We start from the raw sequence: 25,000 nt of genomic DNA on the forward strand, positions 1-25,000 counted from the left end.
TCTTCTTCTTCTTCTTCTTCTTCTTCTTCTTCTTCTTCTTCTTCTTCTTCTTCTTCTTCTTCTTCTTCTTCTTCTTCTTCTTCTTCTTTTTGTTTTCTTCTTCTGTCTTCTTCTTCTCTTATTCCTGACTTCTTTTTTTTCTATCTTCTTCCTTTCTCTTCTTCTTCTCTTCTTCTTCTTCTTCTTCTTCTCTTCTTCTTCTTCTTCTTCTTCTTCTCTTTTCTTTTCTTCTTCTTTCTTCTCTTCTCTTCTTCTCTTCTTTCTTTCTTCTTCTTCTTCTTTTCTTCTTCTTCTTCTTCTTTCTTTTCTTTTCTTCTTCTCTTCTTCTTCTTCTTCTCTTCTTCTTCTCTTCTTCTTCTCTTCTTCTTCTTCTTCTTTCTCTTCTTCTTCTTCTTCTTCTTCTTTCTTTCTTTCTTCTTCTTCTTCTTCTTCTTCTTCTCTCTTTTTCTTCTTCTTCTCATCTTCTTCTCTTCTTCTTCTTCTCTTCTCATTTCTTCTCTTTTAAGTTCTTCTTCCACCTTTCTAGTTTCTCTGCATGTCTTTTTTAATTTATACAGAAGCTATCTTAATTATGAATTTTTGAAACATCTTTTCCAGCTACGGGATTCCCAGAATGCCTGTACAGATTCTGGATGTGATGAATGTAAGTAAACTTGTTAATGATTTTATTTAGAATCATAGTACCTATAAAACCAGAGTCTATCTCGGCTTTTGATTTATATACAGTTTCAAATGCTTAAAAACAGGGTGGCTTGGCAACTTTTATTTATTCTTGACTTCCTGAGTGGGTGACCAATCCATTCCAATGCGTTCCCAACACATCCTCTCTCAGTTGCTGTGTCCTTGCCCCCAACTTTAGAGCAGTTTGGAGCAGTAAAAGTAAAAGAAACAAAGGTGTTCTGCTCTCCTGCTAACTTTGCTTCTATAATGTTCAATAATCAAATTTTTCTTTGACTCCAGTGCCTAATGACCCATCCACGCCTGATGTCACCGGTGGGTACATGATGATGATGATGGGATGGGTGGTCGTGGCCACTTTGCTCTACTTGTTCCGACCCAGGACACTCAGGCGCAACCAAAATGAAAAGCCATCTCCTGCCTCAGGGGTAACTTAATTGATTTTTTTTAGTTCTTCAGTTTTTCTCATTGATGCAAATTGTGACTCAAAAAACTATGGGTGAGGGAGGAAAGACTTGACCTTTGACATTAAAATGAGCTACAGACATGCCCTTCTTTTTGGATTATGGTAGTAAAAGAATTTGACATGAATAATCTATCTCTTTTTTCTCTTTTTTCTTTTTTTTCTTTTTTTTTATTGGGGGGGGGGGTCATGATCAGTATATAAATTTTGAAAGTCACTCCTCTTCACTGCGAAGTTTGTTGCTGTATTCCATTCTGTCTTTATTTGTCTCTGCAAAGATGAGGCACTGTGTTCTTTATTCCAAGAATTGCAATTTGTTTTTGCTAATTTCCCTAAATCTGTGAGATGTCTGGCTGTGAAGCAATACATCTATAGAGTGGGCAGCGTTTTCTAACAGTTTATTCTGCATGAGAATTATCCCTTCTGGTAAGTGTAGATAGGGAGAAGAAACGTTGTACAGTTGGATGCCTAGTAGATGTATGCGAATAGTTATGGTGTTGAGCTGCTTGCGTCTTGTCACCGTTATGGTGTAATATGAAAGAATTGTAATCTCTGTGTAATGTGTCAAGTGTTGGTTGTTCATATGTGACCCATCGTCTCAAAACGGTATTATGTCGGAACGAACCAAATGCTTAAAAAACAAATTAAATGTTAAACTGGTCAAAAATATAAATTGTTGGCATTAGCACCCTAAAATATTGTATCCATTCTCCTAAATAAAATATACAAACTCAACACAAGTCTGGTATTTCTGGCTATAAATTCAATTTTCAGCATCTTAACCATCCCGACATAATACCGTTTTGAGGCGAAAGGTCACATATGATAATGTGCTGATATCTGTTTCATCAAAAACTAGAGGTGCCTAAATGAGCCAATAAGATGGAGAGAAAGATAAAGTGAGTAAATGTGACTCATATATTATAAGAGAACAACACAAAACAAATGACGCTTCAGCCTTTTGCCTTCTTCAAGTAAACACAAAATGTGTTATATAAAAAAGTATTAGATTGTCATAATAGTTTTATAGGTAAAATTGTGTGTGTGTGTGGGTGTGTGTGTTTGTGTGTTTGTGCGTGCATTGAAGAGAGAGAAGAGAGAGGTTGATGGAGAGAGGGAGAGGGAGAGATCAAAGCTATATAAATCAAGCATAAGATAGAGGGAATGGGAGGGGGGTGGGTGGATGAAGAGGTATTAATGAAGAGTACTAGACAGTGATAGTGTTATTATTGATATAACATATTTCGTGTTTACTTGAAAATGGCCAATGGCCGCAACGTCGTTTGTTATGTGTTGTTCCCTTTTATATGAGTCACATTTACTCACTTTATCTTTCTCTCTATTTATTTCATGTATTTTCTAGATATCAAACAAAAGATACATAAAATTTGTCTTGTGGTCCAGATTAGAAAAACTTCAATTAATTTCCCTGTCCTGCGAACATTGACACCTTAGAAAACATCCAAAGAAAAACAGCAAGACGCATCACAAACACATTCGATCCTTTCTCAAGTGCGTCTGAAATATCACAACGGATTGGCCTTGAACCTCTGGAAAAGAGAAGAAAGATAGATAAACTTAAATTGTTCCACAAGATCTACTACAAAAATTCGTGCCTTAAACTTCCAAACGACATCAAAGATATCGGCACAAGAAATACGAGGGGACACACAGCAAGAGTAACCATCCCAACATCAAAAACAGACGCCCACATGTATTCGTTTTTCCCTTCCACTGCCCGACTATGGAATAGCCTCCCAGCTGAAGTGTCTGAAAACGGTTGCCAACATGCCTTCACGCGATTGCTGGAGTTCACAACGTGACTTTTTAATCTATGTGGTTTTAGTATTATGTGCAGAGTTTTAGCAAGTTTAAAATGTAAAACACTACAAACTGTGGAGTGATCCTCGACAATATTGGAGGTTTCCACAAGACGAAGAAGAAGAAGAAGAAGAAGAAAGGCCGCTGCGCTTTTTAACATCTTATTTATTTTCATCCAAAATTCTGTTCATGTTGCATTGGGTGTCCCGTATAACTGCCGTTGCTATTTCAAATTACAGTAGTGTTTTTTCTGTGAATTGAGTCTTTCCAGATTTGATACCTGTGACTGTGATGTCATTTTCATTGAATTCTTCCGATGATGTCCTCTGAGTTAAAGCAAAATCTCATTTTCTGGAAAGGTGTTATCATGCCATGATAATGCACCATTTGCATCATGCCCATCTAAAAGGTTGTCAACAAAGTGGACAAGTTTGCCAATTTTCCTGCATGCTACGCTGACATCAAAAGTGTCCTTAAAGCAAAAGTCTTTCATTTTCACCCATTTGAAATCAGAAACTATACTTTTCCTAGCTCCCTGTCTGTGCTCTTGTCAATAGAAATCCCAACACCTCTTGGCTGGAAGGGTAGCACCCTTGCCTGATGCCAACTCAGTTCGAATGCCACTGACTGTCATTAGTCATTGTGTCCTTTTTGGTATTGAGCATATTTCTGGTGCAATTTGTGCCTCAGATTTTTGTTGAGTGGGGCCTGCCGTGTTGTGTCGAATGTTCTGTAGAATGTACTTTTGTTTTTGTATTGTTGTGTTGCTGGCCTCTCATGAATTCATCTCTGTTTTACTATTACTCTTCTGTGTAGGTTAGGAGAAGGGGTTGTCCTCCAGTTTTACAACAGTCGTCACCTTCATTTACTTGTTGTAGAGCTTCCTTTCTATATGTTTTTCCTAATGAATAGACAATGGTGTAATGATATATAGACATGATCCTTATATTGACATGTTACCGTGGTCCTGACGATGTCGATATGTTTTTGATTGTACAGATAACCAATTTACTAAATGTAAACCCCCATTCTTTTACTGTCAATGGATTTTGTTATCTTGGAATGATCAGTTCAGTGGCATTGTTTTAATTGTGCCCTTAAAGATAAAATGTCATTTCATCATTGAATTCTTTTTGCTTCCGACATTAACTGTTTACTTAAAATGCAACATTGGGATTTAAAAAAGTCTTCGTAATAATCATGCTATTGTTGCGTAAGGAGACTACTACACAATGTTTAAATTATACTCATTCCATGATAACTGAAACTTATAATACAAAAGAAATTTGAAAAATAAATCTTTCCTATTGTTTGGAAAAAAATAGTAAGTATGATTTTTACATGCTGTATGTGGATTGTAATTACGTTTCACATGACAGTTTTAATGCTTATCATTTAAGGCCATTTTCATCTCAATTAAGATTAGTTGTGTAAAGAGAAAATGAGGAGATCCTAGTGGAAAGATTTTATTCATCATCACAAATGGCTACCTTTGAATATAAGTATTTGGTTATGCTTCTGCTTTCAGACAAAACACAGGTCAGACGTTATATTTTAGAATGATACCACAAAGACTTGCATAAATTGTTACATTTGAACAACTTATTTTGATGATCTATAAGGCACAAATTTAATTTTTTCAAATCTTTTTAATTCTCTTGAGACTGAGGTTTTCTTACCTCTACAAACGTTGCAGGCTGTTTTTTTTATTTTTAGGGTTTTTAAAAACCAAGGTAATCATAAAGTTATTGTTATATGTATTAATGAAATATGATATTTTATTAGTTTGAAATTTACTATTATATATAACATAAATTACATCACTCTATCTGTTACAGTTTTAATGATGGGATTTATTGAAAATGTTTATTTCTTGGTTTTCTGCAAAAATTCCGGGAAAATGACTCGTAATGAATAAAATGGGATATTATACTACTAAAAACTGTTTTAGAGTCATAAAATCTAAAAGAAAACACCTAACACTACAAAAATGTCAAAAGTAACTAATAAAACATCATTCTTGAGCATAATCCACTTTTGAGTTGCAAATTTTGAAGCAAAGGCTAAAAATATAGATAAATATCGATTCTTTGTCCACCTTGACTGACTTGCTCTAACTTTTGATAAAATTGGAACTAGTAATCAAGTATCGATACTGCCCTGCACCATTCAACGTTAAAATGTTTAACTTGCGTTGAAGACGAGTCACACATGCATGAACACTTAAAAAACGAAAAGAATTTTCACAATGTATGACCCCTCATATATACGGAATTAGTCTACACAGTCGGCAACTGGTCCCGTAAGTTTACGGGGTTAGTCCTAAGAGAGTTAATATTGATTTCTTGAAAGGCTAGTGTGATATTTTAATGGTTTTTAATTATTTTCTTTCTTTAGGATGGATCTGGTGGTAATCCTCCTCCACCTCCTGCTCCACCTGTCCATTAAAGATTTGGTCATAACCATGGACAGGGATTGGAATTGCAACGTGAATTTTGGACATTGAAATTTCTTTAGAACGGATATCAAAGATCGGAATTGTGTGTGTGTGTATGTGTGTGTGTATGGGGGGAGGGGGGAGGGTTAAAAGTTTTAGATATGTACCATTCCTTTAGACATGATTAGAAACCTGAAATAAAAACAAAACTGCTGATGAATTAATTCTTTGATGTTTTTGTTTTACTTAACTTACTTATGTTATTCATGTACGATGGTATTTCCCACCTATATTTTACTTTGATCGCCATTTTGCTATTACTGATACTTTATGTATTGCCTCAATTTTGAAAGAAATGATGTGGATGTTTTCATAACACACTCTAAATTTACCGCACTAGCAAAATATTCACTCTCTGCCTCTTTGTTCAATCTCAATGCTGTTGTTACTCAATTCTTAAATGGGCAGTTTTGTATGTCATGTTGAATACAAGAAGAAGACTATTTAATAAACTAATTCCCGTTATATATCTCTCATCAAAAAACGTAAAAAGATTGGGTTGTTTTTGTTGTTGTTTTTGGGTTGTTTTGTTTTTGGTTATTATTATTATTATTATTTTGTTGTTGTTGTCTTTTTGATTACATTTTTATGTTTACATTTTTATTAACAGGAATGGAAAATGGATATTTTTTTGATAATTCTTTTGTTTCGAACACTTCCATCTATGTCATATAGATATGAATGAAACCAGCTCTTATTCATTTAAGTTGAAATGCATAATTTGAAAGAGGTAAAACTGATTTTTATTGTAAAACTCTCAAAGCTTTAGTTGAACGCTGGATGGGGTTCCGGACCTCCCATAGTGGGCAGGGAGGCACTTACTGTGTCTTCTATCCCCCCATATCTGTTTTCCAACATGCTATCTGTCTTTGTCTGGAATGAGATTACTTGGTTTTGTCATGGCCTTGGCCGGAGTCATTGGCTGGGTGGGAAACAGTTAAATGTGTAGTAAGAGTTTTAGGAGTTGAAATTTTGTTGTCTTGTAAATTATCCCTTTCTTATGCACTGTACTATTTTAGTTTTACATATATATATGATTTGTAACCATTTGAGTGTGTTCCTCTTAGTGGGGACCTGCACTTGTGTCAGGATGAGACATTTAGGTGATCTCAAACAAAGTACACTGATAGTGATAGTGTGCTCTTGGAATCTACATCTGTTCCCTGTTTTAAATATTTTCCCTTTGACTTCCTTTTTCTTGGGTAATTTAATTGTAATTCTAGAACTTTTTACTATCCCATTTTACTAGCGCTGATATGATCTGAATGTGTTGCAAGCGCCGTAAAACCCTTAAAAACAAACAAAAACAAACTTTAGTTAAACGAATTTAAAGCAAGAATCATTGCTCTATGTGGCATTGCTTTGGTTTGTTTATACTTTTATGTTTTCTTGTCATCTCCAAAAGCAATTTAAACCACAATGCATTGATATTATAGTTTTTATTTTTAAAAATTGAAATACATATTTGTCATTTGGTTGCGATTGCAAGACAAACCTTGGATTTTGAGAATCTTTTCATCTTTTTATGTCTCACAATCGTCATCAGACATGCCATGATGCAGTAGTGAAAAATCTATTTGGCTGTGACATGTTGTTTTCTCGAAAAATGTAGGATAATTACAGGATACAGAATAAGCTGTAGATTACGTAAGATATATTAGGGAACAATAGTGCAGCATCACTTCTTCCTCCCTTGTGGTTCCATACTTCGTTCAACATTTTGATTTTTTATAATAGTAGTATGGACTTAGAAATGTCATCATATTTTAAGAATTAGAATGATTCTCTACTCTGGAGACAACTTTTGAGCTCATAGTTAAAGTATTTTATGAGGCAGGTGATTGATTACTCTACAACTGCCATTTTTTAAAGAAAGGAGTTAGAACCAAAAGCAGATAAGACATGACTCGTGACCATTGTTCCCTTTTACTCCTAGATTATACATCCTAAAATTGTTGGTCAGAATAAGTGATTTTTAAATGATTTTTGCTCTTGAGGCAAAGAAGGGCTAGCTTCTTGCAACGAGTTAAATGTTGGGTTTTTGATTTTTGTCTCTTTATTTGACTATTTTGCATTTTGGAATTTAAAATATATATATAGAATTTTAAGCTTATCCTTTGTAATTTCTTTTCCTTTTATGAATTATACGGTTGTTTTTATTTTTTTAGTATGAAGAAATCATCTTGGAAATACAACGTATATTTTCGTAAATTTCCGTAAATTGTATCATAGGCTTAAGAAAATAAAATACCATTTTGTTTCCTATAATTTAAACGAAAATGTTAATATCAGATTTGTAAATTTACTCTTAAATGCGATTTAAAATTATTATTTCAGCATGCTGTGCATTAAAGTCATTAATATAAGATCTGCATTTTTTTTTTTCATTCAGATCTCTCAGGTCTTAAAAATGTTAAATTTCATTCGGCAGTCAATCATGATGACAATGCAATTTTTATAATTTCTAGTTCATATTATTCTTGGGTTAAACAAGCATGGCTGTGTCTTTTTTATTTACTTTTGAAAGTATTTTGTTATTTACTTTCATTTTAATTTGGGATTGGGAATCAAATATGAATGTTTCAAACTTTCTTTCCTGTTCATTTCTTCCTTTTATTTTTCTTGTCATTGAATTTTGTATTCGGAAAAGGAGTATTTTATTATTTTCTCCACCCATTATGCAACAGATGTTTACCATGGTAATAATTTGACAATTTGTTCGATTTAAACAGATGACTTGTTTTACGAGTTTAGCTCTCTCCTTACCAACCATTTTCAGTATTTTCCCAAAATGGCAGGCTTATCCAGCAGAAAAGTTGATTTTTAAAAAAACTCAAACAATCTCTCTACAAAACAATTTTAGGTTCTTATCAATCCAACACAGACTATTCTTCAAATTTTGTGATGTACAAAATAAATCTGATTCGAAAAAAATGTATATTGTGTCGTAACAAACGTGACGATTTTGCTGTAGGTGGTAAGGAGAGGGTTAATAGATGTATTGACACAAGCCTGGAGATTACAGAAATGATGTCATGGAGAATTTATGATTGAAAAATCCAGACAAGTATATATGGATAATTTTGATTAGATTTCTTTTAAGAAAACAATATCAGACTTTTAGAGAGCAGTTTCTACAACATTTGAAAAGTTGTAATTATATATTCTTTTTCAAACAATTCAAGTCTGTTCTTGAATATTTATATTTTGAACCTGAATATAATTTTCAAAACTATAATATTTTATATATTTTAATTTATGTTTTTTGTAAAATTCTCAATAAGAATTCTGAAAACGTGGATAATGAATTACGATTGTCTTGATGTCGGGATTCTGATACAAAGCATTCAGTCTTGTCTTGATGTCGGGATTCTGATACAAAGCATTCAGTCTTGTCTTGATGTCGGGATTCTGATACAAAGCATTCAGTCTTGTCTTGATGTCGGGATTCTGATACAAAGCATTCAGTCTTGTCTTGATGTCGGGATTCTGATACAAAGCATTCAGTCTTGTCTTGATGTCGGGATTCTGATACAAAGCATTCAGTCTTGTCTTGATGTCGGGATTCTGATACAAAGCATTCAGTCTTGTCTTGATGTCGGGATTCTGATACAAAGCATTCAGTCTTGTCTTGATGTCGGGATTCTGATACAAAGCATTCAGTCTTGTCTTGATGTCGGGATTCTGATACAAAGCATTCAGTCTTGTCTTGATGTCGGGATTCTGATACAAAGCATTCAGTCTTGTCTTGATGTCGGGATTCTGATACAAAGCATTCAGTCTTGTCTTGATGTCGGGATTCTGATACAAAGCATTCAGTCTTGTAATTGATGGGCGTTATGCATATAGATACAGGGGTTTCTACTGATTACACTTTTTTAGTTATCAAACAGCTCAACAATGGTCGCACCTAGAATCACAAATAAGATATTGCGATTATGAAATGACAACTGAACTCATGTTTTGAAGCAAAGCATCATTTTAACTCTCTTGAGTCTTTTCTCACAACCGCTATAGGAAGGTTATAATCCCAAACCCGCTGCGACATCAAACTTTTCACCTTTTCTATCTCTCTTTCTTCTTTGCAAACCCTGCAATAACAGACTTTAATGTTATTGATTACTATTTCCTTACGTATACAATAAGTTTATTGAGAGTTTGTTTGCGAATCTTTTCATGGAGGATATTTTCGTACAGTTGGAAGTAACTGATAATTAGCAATTTTTTCACTGAGATTGGTGCTTTTTATGTGAGATATCCGTGTGCATTGAACATCATTAGTGAAGCTTCATTTGTTCCTTAAAGTTAAAGAAACATGATTTAATTTCTTTTTACAGTTCGGGCTGTTCCAAAGGAATTAAAGAATCATGTTGGTTATATGGAGCTGTGACAAGCAAGGATTCTTGCACGATAAAATGAAATATTTACGACAGTGAAGAGATAGTGTTGTCAAAATTCGTCAATAAATGATTTTAAAAATACAATAGAGCTGTTTTAAAATCAGACGCATCTCAGTACATCCATCTTTACCTATTTAATACTACCCCATGCATACTTATTGTATACTTTTTGAAAAAGCACAGGTCTTACAACAATACAGATTATATCAAACAAAGCTTGGATCCCCCCCCCCCCCCCCCCCCCCCCGACCTTGTTTCAGAAAAAAAACTAAGTGCGACCACCTAGTCCTAGTCGTCATTTAAATGTCCTTTTAAAAAAAATCCTGTATCTATGCATAAACGTATTTGTAGTACATAACTGTCAATTGTAAATATTGTGAATTTTAGTTCACCTCTATACACGATTATATTAGTATATTATTTTGTTGAAAATGAAAGTTTTTACATTCTTGGTTCCATGGTGCAAAATAAATATTTATTCACTATTCACATCACTGCAGTATTGGATTGCAATTTTTTAAATTATAACAGGAATTACTCTGCTTTGCTTCCATTCATAACAATAACATTAACTAGATCCATAATGTATATCTTAAATGTTAATAATAATATGTATGATATAGGTTATGAATCTAGTTCGGGGCGCATGTTTATTCAGTTATTAGCCTTCTTATGATCTGAATTGCAACAGTAACTTTTTAGAAGTATGTATAAAATGACAACTCTTCCTCGTGTATTTGTAGAGAGAGAAGATAGTTTCCCATTGTGGGTTTAGAAATCATGAAGTTGAAACTCCAATGGAACTGGCAGAGTCAGAGGATTATTAGGACAGCTCAGGTTATCCATTTTTTTAGTATATTTTGTTTAACTCATCGTCCACTTTATTGATAAAGGAGAAACCTGATATGTTCTCTTCATTCACGTCTGTCAATTAATAATTTGGAGCTTACATTTAACTTCCTCGTTTTAAAATGTTAAAAATTTTTTAAAATTTGTTTTTGTTTGTTTTCTTTTTTACTTCTTTTCCCCTTCTTTTTCTTTTCTTTCTTTTTCTTTTTTTCTTTTTTTTTTTCTAGCTCAGAAAAGCAATCTTTGCATTTTACTGTTTAAATTAAAAATAAATGACATTCGAACTTTCTCAAACCTCAGATTGGAGCGCTACTACGGCACTTCAGGAATTCACCTTTCAATTTTAGCAAGCTTAGTTCCGTCCCTTGTGCTTTTGCTTTCCATTGCATCACTGCTTTGCTTGTGCTGCTCTGTCAGAAGGAGTGACACGATTTTGGTTTCAAGACTTCTGATATGATGACACCAGTGTGTTTAGTTTTGCTGGGTGGGGTTCCCGACCTCCCATAGTGGGCAGGGAGGTACTTACTGGTGCTGTGTCTTCTATCCCCTTGTCTTTTTTTTTCCAATTGCTTTCTGCTTTGTCTTGGAATGAGATTGCTTAGTTTCGTCCTGGCTGGAGGGAAACAGTCGAATGTTTTGTTGTAGTTTTGTGAGATTTTTTCCCCCCCTTGTAAATCATATCTATCTTATGTTATGTACTGTTATTTTTATTTTAAACATATGATTTGTAACATTAGAGTGTATTCCGCTAAGTGGGTGAGACTTTTAGTTGATCTCAAACTAAGTACACTGATAGTGTGCTCTTGGAATTAATCATATGTTCTCTATTTGAACCATTTCCTCTGTCTTATTGTTTTCCTCAAGTCCGTTTAACTGTACATCTAGACTGTTTTTACTATCCAATTATCTTCCTTTTAACTGGCGCTGGTATGACTTAAATGTATTGCAAGCGCTGTAAAACATTTAAAAACAAAACAAGCAAAACACCAGTGTGTAGTCCTTGTCTCTCATCTGAGAGAGAGAGAGAGAGAGAGAGAGAGAGAGAGAGAGAGAGAGAGAGAGAGAGAGAGAGAGAGAGAGAGTGTTTCCCTCTTGGCATTACATTCCAATATCACCTGAACTACTAGACGGATTCCAAATCGGTCTGCCATTGTGGGATCACGTACACGTACAACACGTTAGACAAACATGTTTCTTTCCCTAGTCCATAAGGGACTACTGGATGTGGTCTGCAGACCTCTCCTGATCGCGGACAGAGAAGTCACTATTGCTGTGTTTTCAATCCCCCAAATCTCCCTCCTCGTGCAGAATTGAGATTTTTCCTGGTCCCGGCGGGGATCCTTGGCTGATAGGGAGGCAGTCTAATGTATATTTCCTTTTTTAGATATGATATTTTGTTCCTTGTCAATTGGATTCAATAGTCTGATGTCACGTCGCCCAGCAACGGCGGCCATCGTGGTTCTAAACAAAGAAAATCGGTACTTTATATTCTCATGCCGGCTAGAACTTTTCATATTTCATAAGTCTTGTGATCAGAATATATAAAAGTCAAAACATGATCAGATTTATAATGTTTTTTTTTCCCTCTGGATCCGCTTTTATGCTCATCGGAGAAATATTTCATAAGGGCGTCCGCCATTGTTCCGATAGTTTAGAGCCAGTTACTAAGTCATCATGCGTCATTACGAGGGAAGTGACGCCACGACTGTTGAAGCGTATTATCTCTTATCTACTATTGTTGTGTTGAGTTTTGAAAATACTAAAGTACTCTAAGCTTTGGAGTGTGTCCATAGCGGGATCCTTTGTTTGTGCCAGGATGAGACTTGTACTTGTAGGTAAAAAAAATAATGAGCTTTATATAGCGCTATATCCACTAAATGCGCTTTACAATGGGTCCCTGGTCAACAGCAACACGTAACACGTAGAACGAGAGATGACGCCCTTTAGGCGATATTACAATGTTTTCGGACAAAGACAACGCTGTTAACGGTCAGGTACTCATTTTACACCTGAGTACGGTGGGAGAATGTGAGTAAAGAGTCTTTTCCAAGGACTCAACTATGCGCCGAGCGAGGCTAGAACCCAGGACCTTCCGATACGAAAGCGAGTGTCATACCACTAGACCACATAGTCACATAGCCGCACATGACAGGTAATGTCATTATAGGCACATTGATGGATTGCACGTGGAACATTTTGCACCCTATTTGAATCGTCGATCGCGCCACTATTGCGAAGTAGTGGAAATGCGTTTAACGCTGCGAAAAGGCAACGCCTAGCCTATACAGGGCCCTAACCACGAGGCCCCGGAGTTCAAAACCGGTTAGGATGAGGGAGGCCCGGTGGGCGATATAATGTGAGGGTTTTATTTATTTTAAATACGCTCCGTAGCGGAAATGCGCGCGACCAAAGATTTTTCCATCGCCCGTCTGCAGGGTTAACGCTGAGGACTTGGGCGTCGAAGTAAGCGCCACGACGGAGAGACGGCTTAGCGGGAAAAGGTCTTGGCGGATCGACCGGCAGACGTCTATGGGGAATGAGATTAGCGGAAGAGTAGCGTCCCTTGATTGGACGTCACCTTACAGAGAGAACGTCAATCTGGTTTTGAAGTGTCTCAAGCCGCTTTCACCGGAAGCGAGGACGAGAGACGCATGCGCACAACCAACATGACGTTCTCTCTCTAATAACATTTCCGCCAGTGACGTCACAGACTATGGGTGACGTCCAATCAAGGGACGCTACTCTTCCGCTAATCTCATTCCCTATTAAAAATTGCGCCCAATTTACTGAAGTCCGCACTGATCAATATCCTGCCCTCCTTTCTCGTTCTGTTGGATCCCGACTAGTTCGGGGATTTCTTGACAACATTGTCAAGCATGGATAATGTTCACAGGTGTTATCTCGTATTAGTATTAGTATTATATCCTATACGAAGAAAAATACACGTTTCTTCATGGCTCCTGGCCCGGTCTAGATCGACCCCCAAAAGGTGAACCCTCTTTACGAGGAGCCTCCAGATACCCGTTGCTTCTTTCTCAAGCAAAGCTGGTGAGAATGGTAAATAAGCTTAGCTTCTTTAGAAAACTAAACCCAAAGAGGCTGATCAACGGTTCGTGGATTTCTTGACAACATTGTCAAGCATGGATAACGCTCACATGTGTTATTTCATATTAATATTATATCCTATGCGAAGAAAAATACACATTTCTTCATGGCTCCTGGCCCGGTCTAGATCGACCCCCAAAAGGTGAACCCTCTTTACGAGGAGCCTCCAGATGCCCGTTGCTTCTTTCTAAAGCAAAGCTGGTGAGAATATTAAATAAGCTGATTTTCTTTAGAAAACTAAACCCAAAGAAGCTGATCAACGGTATAAGCAACACCGGTCATCTGAGCAAAGGGCAATCAATAGCTAAAGAAGGTAATGGTTGTAGCTAGTAGTAGTAGTTTCGTATGGCTACAACTCCACGTTGTTTCGCTTCACCCAATCCGCGAAAGCACTGTCCGCCTCATGAACCATTTGGTAGCCGCCTGGGGGTGCTGTTGCGGGGCACTTCAAAATGATGTGGTCCATGTCTTGGCAAGGGTCATCGCATGCTGGGCGATGGTTCACCACGTTGTCGTCGTGCAGGGGCTTTCCACTAAGAGTGATCCACAACCGGCATCCGAACTTCGATACTGTCTCTGACTCATCGTACTCCCGGATCCACAACTCCACTTCAATGGTTGTAGCTTATCTTGTCCAAACATCTGCCTAGCTGTAAAAGAAGACGATGGATATCTGATAAACCACAAGTAAAGGCAACTTCCAGCTGCCCCTTGCTTCCTTCTAAAGCATTGCCACCGACCATTGATCGATCAAAAGAAAGCATAGCATTGCCGCCTGCCATTGACCGACCAAAAGAAGGCATAACTTTGCCCCCTACCGTTGATCTATCGAAAAACACATATTTGCTTAAAATGCGTCCAATAATACGTAGGCGATTAACTAAACGTAGAACCCCAGCTTCTCGGATTTTAAGGGGGGACCTGTAGTCATTTTTGGTTTAAAAAAATTTTTTCGGCCAAATTGGGCTAGTCCACTTTTCAGGTAGTTTAATTATTCTAGAATCCTAAAATATAAAGAAAATTTCATATTTTCAATTAAAAACGTGTTTTTGATGCAGTTTTATAATGTAGGTATCCACGTTTTATTTTCTAAAGGTCTATATTGTCAAATGTTTGGGTCTTGACAACAGCTATTCAAAGCCTATCCACCCGGTCATGGCGCATATCGATGGAAAGCTTAGCCATTTCTCTTTTTCAATCTGGCAACATCGACATCATGATTATAAACATGAATTATCACAAGGTCAAAAAGTGAATACCATTTATACAATGTCACGAGCTCTCATTGGTTGATTTGAGAGGTCAGGTCACGGTGCGTCTAAATTTAGTAACAAAACATGATTCCGATCTAAATATATCCTCGAACGTGGCAATAGTGACCCACAATGCACCACGATAGCGTCAATGGCCGCTCCCTGACTGTCCCTGCCTTTGTTTACAATATTATGAATTCATTCGCTTTTGGACCTCACTCATCGCATTACAAGTTGATTTTGATGAACTTTGGTAATTCTTCACTCTATTCAAGTCACAGAATACTCAGTTTACAAGGTAAGCATAAGAAATACACCACATTTTAATTTATTGCTTATTTTTATAACTAAACATGCCTTGTGAGATTGTGTGTTTGTTCGACTGTGCATCAGCTGACACACTCGTTATCGCAAGTTAACTTTATTTTATGAAAAATAACAGGGCCAAACAATAATAAAATACTACTCCCCCCCCTCCCCAAACAAAATCAGCCCTCCATGTCAGGCGATAAAACCTAGACCTGATCAGATGTTTCAAGGTTCGATTCCCAGCCAATATGTTTCCAAATTTGTCAAGATCAAGACTGTCAAGAGGGTTCGTGAAGTTCGTGCGACTCACAAGAAGAAAAGACATTCTCAGTCTCAGGATCAGGACCCTTTAAAAAAAAAAATTTTCATTCAGTTATTGTAATTATCTTTATTTTGGCTGATACTGCATACATCGTCCACACTTTTCAATTTTTTTTCTTTGGAGGGGGGGGGGGGGGGGGATTTATATCGGAAAATTGGGTTTGGAATGTTATGTTCGAGTGATAGTGATAGAGAGGGAGAGAAAGAGAGAGTAAATATCTATGATAGATAATGATAAGGTCTGTAGTGGTAGCAGTTTTAGTAGTGTTTGAAATGTCTAGGATAATGATAATGACAATGTTAGATAATTTTTTTTCCAAATTATTTATTTTTATTATTATTATTATTATTATTATTATTATTATTATTATTATTATTATTATTATTATTATTATTATTATTATTATTATTTTATTATTATTATTATTATTATTATTATTATTGTTGTTGTTTTAGACTTTAGCAATGGCATTGGCATATGTGCCATTTTCACTGCAGTGAATTTAATTTAATTTTTTGTTTTCATCGACAGCTAACATGAAAGAATTCAGTTGACTGCACTGGTGTCCTGACAATAAATAAAGATGCTGGCTCAAGGGCTATTCTGGAAAGGTGTGTTGAGGCCCTCCTGTGGCAAACTGATCAACCAGCAAACCATCATCTGGGCCAGCACAGCAGAGTGTCTGCATGTACTTTTTGACACTGGTTAGTAATGTTTCCAAATCTCCATAGCGCCTTTACATTTTTGATTAATGATCAAGAAAGTAAATACTCATTTTTCTAAATGAAAATGATAAAACATCATTTGAAATGAATTACTATTGAATATATTAACTTAATAACAGAAAATTGTTTGTCGCCAAGAGTTCTGTTCTGTGGATGTAAAAACAATGAAATTTCAACTGTGTTGGTGTGAATGATGACCATTTTATTTATTGGTCTTTCTTTGACAGATGCATTTTATGTCAATGACTTATAATGTATTTCCAAAAATTGCTAATGAAATATCTCTTTTTTTTTTTACCAACCAGAGCAAGATCAACCCTCTTTGTGGAACTACGGTACTAAAAAAGCGGTGGCAAACAAGTGGTGTTGATTTTTCCTGCATTGAGGCGAAAGGAATTTATTTCCAAGGGGTTTGGGAAAGCAAATTGCTTTTTATTCTGAGCTATATCTATTTGCATCATTTAGCTGTTTTATTGTCTAAAATAGAATTGATTTTGCAGTTAAAATTGACTAGATATCTAATTTTATATGACTTGTCTCTCAAGCAGCATTGAAAAATGAGGGTAGCGCGCCATATCATATTTTACGAAATCATATTTCGAGACTTTTTAATATATCTAGAAATCTCTTTATAATCTATTGTATACAGTAAATAATTAGTTTTTGTGATTACAATAATGAATTCATAAGATATAAATCATATTTGACCTCAAAATTATTTTATCTCTGAATACGGAAAAAATTGAATTTTATAGTTTTTTTTGTTTTTTTTTTAGGGGTATGCGTTAGCGAATCGATTATAAATTTTTTAGACTTAGATTAAATTATAAAGTTTTCTTTTTTTCTTGTCCTATAATGGTCATATTTTGAAAGTTTGATGGATCATTTCTTTTACTTGCCTGCAAAATCAGTCTCAATGTCAAATTATTAAAAAAGTTTGCGCTTTCTCAAATTTCCGATTTATGTCATTTTCTGATTTTCTAGCAATCCTATCTTAGCCATTTTCCTTTAGATCATCTTCAAATTTATTCAGAATCTTTTCTATGATGTCTTTTACATCATGATGGAAGTTTTTGGGGGTAAATTAATATTTAGCAATTTTATAAAATTTTTAATCCATTTTTTTCTGTCGATACGCGCCAAATTTTCAGTCAAAATCAAATAAAAATTCTAAAAATTTTATTTTCCATACGATTGATAAATTCTTCCATCACGATATAGCTATTTATGTGAGAAACATTGTGTTTAAATTTGAAAGAAATTTATATGCTAGTTTTTGGTGCATCTATGTTAGAAATTTTAGGGTTTTACGTCTAATTTTAGCCTATAATGCCCCTTAAAAATTTTATTTAAAAAATTCTGAGTTTTTTTTGGGTGTTTAACATCAAATTATATATCACATTATTAGTTTATGAGATTTAATTGATGAATTTTATAAATATAAAGCATATTTGATCGCTAAATTAATTTTTTTGTAAAAAACTGATATCATTCAATTTTTCCGCAAATTTTTTCTTAGGGGTATGGGTTAGCGAATCGATCATAATTTTTTCAGAATTTGATAAATGTACAAAATTTAACTGTTTTCTTGTTCTATATTGAATATACTTTGAAATTTTGATGGATGTTTTCCTTTGCTTGTCTGCAAAATTAACTTTATTATCAAATTAAAGACAAATTTTGCGTTTTCTCAAAACTCCATTTTGCGTCATTTTCTGATTTTCTAACATTCATATCTGGATTATTTTCCATCGGATTGTCTTCAAATTTGGTCAGAATCTTTCTTATAATGTGTTTTGTACCATGACGTAAGGGTTTTGGGGTAAACTAAAATTGAGCAGTTTTATGAATTTTTAAATCGAATTTTTACTGTAATTCCGCGCCAAATTTTCAGCCGAAATCGAAAAAAAATTCTTAAAAATTTATTTTCAGGACTATTGCTAAACCTTTACGTCATGGTATAGCTCTTGTTGTAAGAAACATTGTGTGTAAATTTGGAAGAGATCTATTCGTTGGTTTTGGCTGCATTACTGTAAGAAATTTTGGGATTTTTGGTCTATTTTTAGCCTATTTTTTCTCACTATGTCTAAAAAAATTATTTTTTTTGGCTTTTTTTGGTGTTAATCATCAAATTAGACCTCCTACCACCTTAAAATAACAAGGGAATAGCAATATTAGCATTACAATCAAAAATGGATTTTTGACTACAGGTCCCCCCTTAATCTGGACAATAGGGCAAGCAGTTGTCCAGCTCGTTTAAACACGAGGCGCAGGGAAGCCAAGCCAAAAAAAAAACAAAACAAAAAAAAAACAAAAAAACAAAACAAAAAAAAACAAAAAAAAAAAAACAAAACAAAACAAAAAACAAACAAAACAACCAAACAACAACAACAAAAAACAAAAACAAAAAAAAAACAAAACAAAAACAAACAAACAACAAAACATACAAAAGAAAATAAATTATGTTACCATTTGTTTCATAATAATATGAAAATCTTGACAATACTTGATGCACGATCGAACAACTACGTATTTATGGTTATTATTTTCTATGGAGAGTGAGAGGCCTGAGGTAGCTGCACGTGTTTTACCACATGCTGCCAGTCTTTTGTTTTGTCGGCGTAACCATATGGTTAGCTCTATTTGTTGTAGTCGATGGTATTGTTTATGACGTGTACTCGAAGTTGTCACTGCCGCTTCTTTTGTTGTTTGTGGTTGCGGTGAGACGGAGGCTGTTGGCGAAGGTAGTGGGGATGAGTATTTATAACTGTACTGTAAGTGTGGATGATAGGCGAGGCTTGTTTGTGTTTGTGATGTATTGGTCGATGTCCTTTCTTAATTACAATCCTATGATGGATATGCTGTTGCTGTTGATGATAACTATGGTGATGATGAAAGTGATGATGGTGATGTAACAGGTGTGGTGGTCGCAAGTGTTGTTGCTGATGTTATTGCTGTTGCAGCTGTAGATGAAGATGACAGTGATAGAGTTTCTGGGGCGGTTGCTATAAATCGATTTTCTTCTTTTTTTTTTTTTACGGCGTCATCTTTGTGGAAAAAACCCCCCCAACAAAAATCAAAACAAAAAAACAAAAACAAAACAAAACAAAACAAAACAAAAAGCAACCGAGTTGCTTTAGTTAGGGACGACAAGATATGAAGTGAGTAGAAAAGTGCCAGAAGACAAAAGAGAATAAAAATTTTTTTCGCGGCGGTGGTAGGGTTTGAACCTGCGACCTTATTGGTACGACAACTCCGCCTGGCAGGTGAGAGCGTGGCTCTACCGTGTGAGCTATCCACGAACACAAAAATATTCGTTTCAAACCCAAAGTCATTTCTAGATCCCTCTCTCACCCACTTCTTGAGATCGCCGATTCGTTCACCACCATCGCGAAGTAATTTTGACCAGCAGTTAAGCTTAATAGCCAATATTCTCATCACAAACATATAACATAGAAACGATTGAGACATTGAGTATGCTCCGGTGTATGGGGTGAATTTTTAATTCAGAAAAGTGAGTGGAGCAGGCACTTATGTTGGTAACAACAAGATATGAAGTGAGTAGAAAAGTGCCAGAAGACAATAGAGAATAAAAATTTTTTTCGCGGCGGTGGTAGGGTTTGAACCTGCGACCTTATTGGTACGACAACTCCGCCTGGCAGGTGAGAGCGTGGCTCTACCGTGTGAGCTATCCACGAACACAAAAATATTCGTTTCAAACCCAAAGTCATTTCTAGATCCCTCTCTCACCCACTTCTTGAGATCGCCGATTCGTTCACCACCATCGCGAAGTAATTTTGACCAGCAGTTAAGCTTAATAGCCAATATTCTCATCACAAACATATAACATAGAAACGATTGAGACATTGAGTATGCTCCGGTGTATGGGGTGAATTTTTAATTCAGAAAAGTGAGTGGAGCAGGCACTTATGTTGGTAACAACAAGATATGAAGTGAGTAGAAAAGTGCCAGAAGACAATAGAGAATAAAAATTTTTTTCGCGGCGGTGGTAGGGTTTGAACCTGCGACCTTATTGGTACGACAACTCCGCCTGGCAGGTGAGAGCGTGGCTCTACCGTGTGAGCTATCCACGAACACAAAAATATTCGTTTCAAACCCAAAGTCATTTCTAGATCCCTCTCTCACCCACTTCTTGAGATCGCCGATTCGTTCACCACCATCGCGAAGTAATTTTGACCAGCAGTTAAGCTTAATAGCCAATATTCTCATCACAAACATATAACATAGAAACGATTGAGACATTGAGTATGCTCCGGTGTATGGGGTGAATTTTTAATTCAGAAAAGTGAGTGGAGCAGGCACTTATGTTGGTAACAACAAGATATGAAGTGAGTAGAAAAGTGCCAGAAGACAATAGAGAATAAAAATTTTTTTCGCGGCGGTGGTAGGGTTTGAACCTGCGACCTTATTGGTACGACAACTCCGCCTGGCAGGTGAGAGCGTGGCTCTACCGTGTGAGCTATCCACGAACACAAAAATATTCGTTTCAAACCCAAAGTCATTTCTAGATCCCTCTCTCACCCACTTCTTGAGATCGCCGATTCGTTCACCACCATCGCGAAGTAATTTAGTTACCTTTAGTTAGGGACGGTACTCTTCATGAGCTAAAGAATATAAATATTTTTAGAGTACATTCCCTTTATAAACAAACTTTTGTTTTCATTTTCATTCATTGACTGGAACTGGCAGAACAGGTTTTGAGCCGGGTTCGATGAAAAGTGGATGCCGCTATGAATAGAATTTGTATTCTCTCTGTAACTGGAGGTGTGTGTCCTGTGTTGATGTTCCAATCATCCCAGGGCTGGGTTAAATTGGGTGGCACCTGTGTTAGGTTCTGCTTGTGTAGACTCTGGTCTTTGGCAAAGACTTTGCACCAAAAGACAAGTGATTTTTGGGGGTGCCATTCATCGTTTTCGTATTCCTCTCAATGTATTCATCTTTTTGATTTTTGGACGTTTTACCAAATATCTAGATTTGGGTGAGTTTTTACAAAAAATGACTGTTAGAGTTAGAGCTGACGAATACAACAATGATGGTTGATTTTCTCTGTTTTGGTTCGGTTAAGTCTCTATTCCAAGTATAAACTAACTAACATTCTACTGACAGTGACAGATCTTCTAATTGGCCAAAATTTTACTTTAAAACTTAAATGAATACAACTATATAACGGAATTTCAGTGAATTATACATATATACATTTTAAAAATCCTGAGCCAAATTATGGCGTACCATCAATTGTCGACTGTAAGCTATCGATTATTATTATTGTTAACATTCTCATTCATTAAACAACTACAACTTTATCTCACAGATGAGCAAAGCTGCTTAGGTAATTGAATCATAGAGAAGACTAAATTGTGGTTCTGGGTATTGAAACAAAAAAAATGATTATTGTTGTTCTGGTCCTAACTTTTTAAAAAGCGTTTGTCAATCAATACCTAAACTAAAACAAGAGACTTCTTAAATGAGATATACATTTTTGCTTTTTTTTTCAATAAAAGATAACGATGACAGTGTAGTAATACACAATCAATTAATGATATAAGGTTTCTAAGACCACAGGCCGTACTCATACAATTACAAATTATAATTATGATGCTGTTCCTCTGTTTCTAGTTCTATCATAGACCTTAGTTACCAAGTGTTGTTCAGAAGAAGGGTTCGCCACTCAATTTCGTGTCTGTCTGAACTGTATGGCGCCAAATCCAGATCAGCAATATCAGCAAAAACAAAAATTAAACCTTAAGATTTTATCTCATCATAATTATATTTTGGTAACAGGGAAATCAGAAACCAAATCGTTCATTTGTGCTTTGCTTAGCTAAGGCCATATCTGCACACACACACACACACAAACACACACACACACACACACACACGCATACACACACAGACACACAATCATATACACATACATGCGAACATAAACTTTTTCTTCATATAATATATTATACCTTGATTAACAATTAATAACTATGAGTTGCTTAATTTTTTAATATACATATCCAAAATGTTTTCTATTCTTATCTCTACCATACTTTTAATATTAGTTCAATAGTTATTTCCAAGGGGAAACCGGGTCTATTCCAAATGAAAACCAGAATAACCAAGGTATTATCCCCAGTGCAGCGCAGAAAATGATCTATCTTGATATATTATCTTAATTCCATAGACCAGCATGATGGCCAGTTGGATCCTGGCCTTCTTTGCCATTTTGGCTCTGTCTGCTGTGAGGGGCCAGGAGTTAGCCAAGCAAGTCTGCAAAACTGATAAGAGTGCCCTGGACTATAATTACAATGCTGCCAATGTTATACTTGGAGTAAGCTTGAGTATTCGAAATTCGCTGTCTGGAGGAGTTGGCTGTGGGAAACCAAGTGGAGGTAAGAGAATAGTTTATTGCATTATGACACTCTTTAGTATTTCGACATTTATAGATATATGCAAATAAATAAGGTTGCATTTGGTAGCATTTATCTTAGGTTTAATTATCGTTCTCAAGGGCTTTGCAATATTTAGTTTTCTATGTAGCCTAACCAAAATTTAGCATATGTGACAAATCATAATATTCTCTCTTAGGAGCTTATACAATATTATGGGGAAAAGACACCATTTTTTGGTCAAAGAATTTCACCTTATTTTGATAGAATATGGAGAAATATGTTTTAAACGCATGTTTCCTACTTCCCATTTGTTTTATGCCAGTGGATTTTTCACTGCCAAGGATTTGCTTTAAAGAAAAATACAATTATGTCTAGTTGTCATTCATTGCATGCATTATTTACATTTTAGTGAGTATGCAATACCTCGAGGCAGTCAAGTTTGGTCTCAACTACCTCAACAACTTCAATGGTGGAAGGGGATATCTTCCTGGTGTTATCTTTGGTAAGTTAAGTATTTGACCAAAAATAAAATATAAACATTTAAATGTTCTCTGATAATATAGCTCCAAAAATTTGTCCATCTCATTTATTAACCCTTTCTATTTCATTGCTTCTATACTGTTCTTAAACACTAAATGTATTTGTTAATTTAATTTCGCATGGAATCAACACTTTATCAAATAATAGTTTATTTTATCGAAGAAGAGTTTTTTTTTCCTTTATTGCAATTATATTAATTCATTTCATAGATGAAAATAAAATATCTTGAATAATTAGTCCATTTATTACCTGGAAAATGCTTATGTTTATGAGTTTATATAAAGAAGGAAGATTATTCCTTAGATGTAGGATTATATTATAATTTTGTCACCTTGATGTTCTTGTCAGCAATATAGATCGATCAAAAATAGTCCTTCAGAGGCACTAGGCCCATTGAGCCTGAGTTTATTCCGGTTTCTATAGCGTGAAATGGACAATAGCAATTTCTTTCTATACTTTGGATAGGATGCTAGTCTGTTGCAAATTACGTTCCACCAGATCAAATAGACCCAGTTATCCTATAACTGTTGGATGGACAGGGGTCATAAAAAAATCTTGATTGTACCTGGCATCAATCAAAGTTCCTTTGCGAGTGTTCTACCAACTGAGCTATCAGGACTCCCTAAGGGAATATAGACAATCCTTCAAAATAATTACAATATCAACAGATATTTAGTAACTTAATAATTTAATGCTTTTTCTTTACCAAAATTTTTTAATTTTTCATTGAACAGGTATGAAGCTGCGTGACAGTTGTCATAGTGGTTATAATTCATACAGAGACTTACAGCAGCTGTACCCTCAGTCAACCACCTTCAAGCCTTATTGCTCAGCTACATCGAACAAGGCAGTGCTCGGTAATAAATCTTTTATTAATCGGAAGGTATTGATTATCAACAGTACCTTTCTTTAGGTCCATTTATCAATGCTTATTATTTATACAAATATGGTCAACTTTATAGTGGAAAGTTGTGCCATGTCTGATGCATTGACTTATTCAATCCAAGACTTTTATCTCCATTTCTACCAATCTCCCTAGATATTATTTGTGGTTTTCAAAACAGATCAAAATTGAAATTGATATTCACACGTGTTTGATGCAAATGAAATTCTGATGTTTTTGTTTTGTTCTTAAACTTAAAGCAGCTTTTGTTGTACTATATTAATGTTTCATCAATAATCATATTTTGGATACAATTTTTCATCACCAGAATTTTTCCATTTGAAGGAGAAAAAAAAAACAAGAAAGAAAAAAGATAGTCTTATAGAGCCACCAGAGTTTATTTGAATTTTAAAGCATGAAACTGACAGTGCTACTGGATGCAATATCTCTACCATATTTTTTGATAGGCCAGCCGTCCACTTACTGCATTATTGGGTGATTAGGCCTTGAAAAAATCTTATGTAAAAGGTACTGAGTTCAACGACTCACCATGCTGTGTGGCCTTGAGCAAGTCACCTTGCCTTTTCTAACTCACTTTGCAGCTCTGCACTGTAGCTGATGCCAGGGTCATTCCAGTCTTCCATTGAAAACAAATTTCTCCTTGGGGCGAATAAGGGGAATTTTATTTATTTATTTTTAAAATTTAGAATTTATTTTAATTTGATCATTTCTGGAACATTCAAAATGACATGGG

The 25,000-nt window shown here is 35.4% G+C and overlaps 2 protein-coding genes and 1 long non-coding RNA gene across 4 annotated transcripts in view; all 3 read left to right on the top strand.

The window, feature by feature from the left end:
- LOC144969070 (small integral membrane protein 14-like) overlaps positions 1 to 10,353 on the top strand; it is a 16,103-nt gene extending 5,750 nt beyond the window's left edge. The window contains exons 3-6 of the mRNA XM_078908081.1: positions 598 to 643; positions 961 to 1,106; positions 5,360 to 8,809; positions 9,279 to 10,353. Coding sequence (XP_078764207.1) covers positions 598 to 643; positions 961 to 1,106; positions 5,360 to 5,410 — 243 coding nt within the window. The 3' untranslated portion in view covers positions 5,411 to 8,809; positions 9,279 to 10,353. The remainder of the gene's footprint in view (positions 1 to 597; positions 644 to 960; positions 1,107 to 5,359; positions 8,810 to 9,278) is intronic.
- Positions 10,354 to 15,179: 4,826 nt separating this feature from the next.
- Positions 15,180 to 18,882, top strand: LOC144969073 (uncharacterized). 2 transcript variants are annotated; one of them, XR_013644720.1, is made up of 3 exons: positions 15,180 to 15,364; positions 16,229 to 16,401; positions 16,728 to 18,882. It is a non-coding gene; the product is annotated as an uncharacterized LOC144969073 (long non-coding RNA). The 2 variants fall into 2 exon arrangements; XR_013644721.1 differs by having other exon boundaries at positions 15,200 to 15,364.
- A 2,304-nt stretch (positions 18,883 to 21,186) lies between these two features.
- Positions 21,187 to 25,000, top strand: part of LOC144969071 (uncharacterized) — a 72,956-nt gene continuing 69,142 nt past the window's right edge. Inside the window, exons 1-4 of the mRNA XM_078908082.1 lie at positions 21,187 to 21,421; positions 22,616 to 22,823; positions 23,233 to 23,325; positions 24,098 to 24,220. Of these exons, the coding sequence (XP_078764208.1) occupies positions 22,622 to 22,823; positions 23,233 to 23,325; positions 24,098 to 24,220 (418 nt within the window). The 5' untranslated portion in view covers positions 21,187 to 21,421; positions 22,616 to 22,621. The remainder of the gene's footprint in view (positions 21,422 to 22,615; positions 22,824 to 23,232; positions 23,326 to 24,097; positions 24,221 to 25,000) is intronic.

The sequence above is a fragment of the Berghia stephanieae genome, chromosome 3, assembly GCF_034508935.2.
Source record: "Berghia stephanieae isolate SIO BIC M18660-M18661 chromosome 3, UCSD_Bste_1.3, whole genome shotgun sequence".
NCBI lineage: Eukaryota > Metazoa > Mollusca > Gastropoda > Nudibranchia > Aeolidiidae > Berghia > Berghia stephanieae.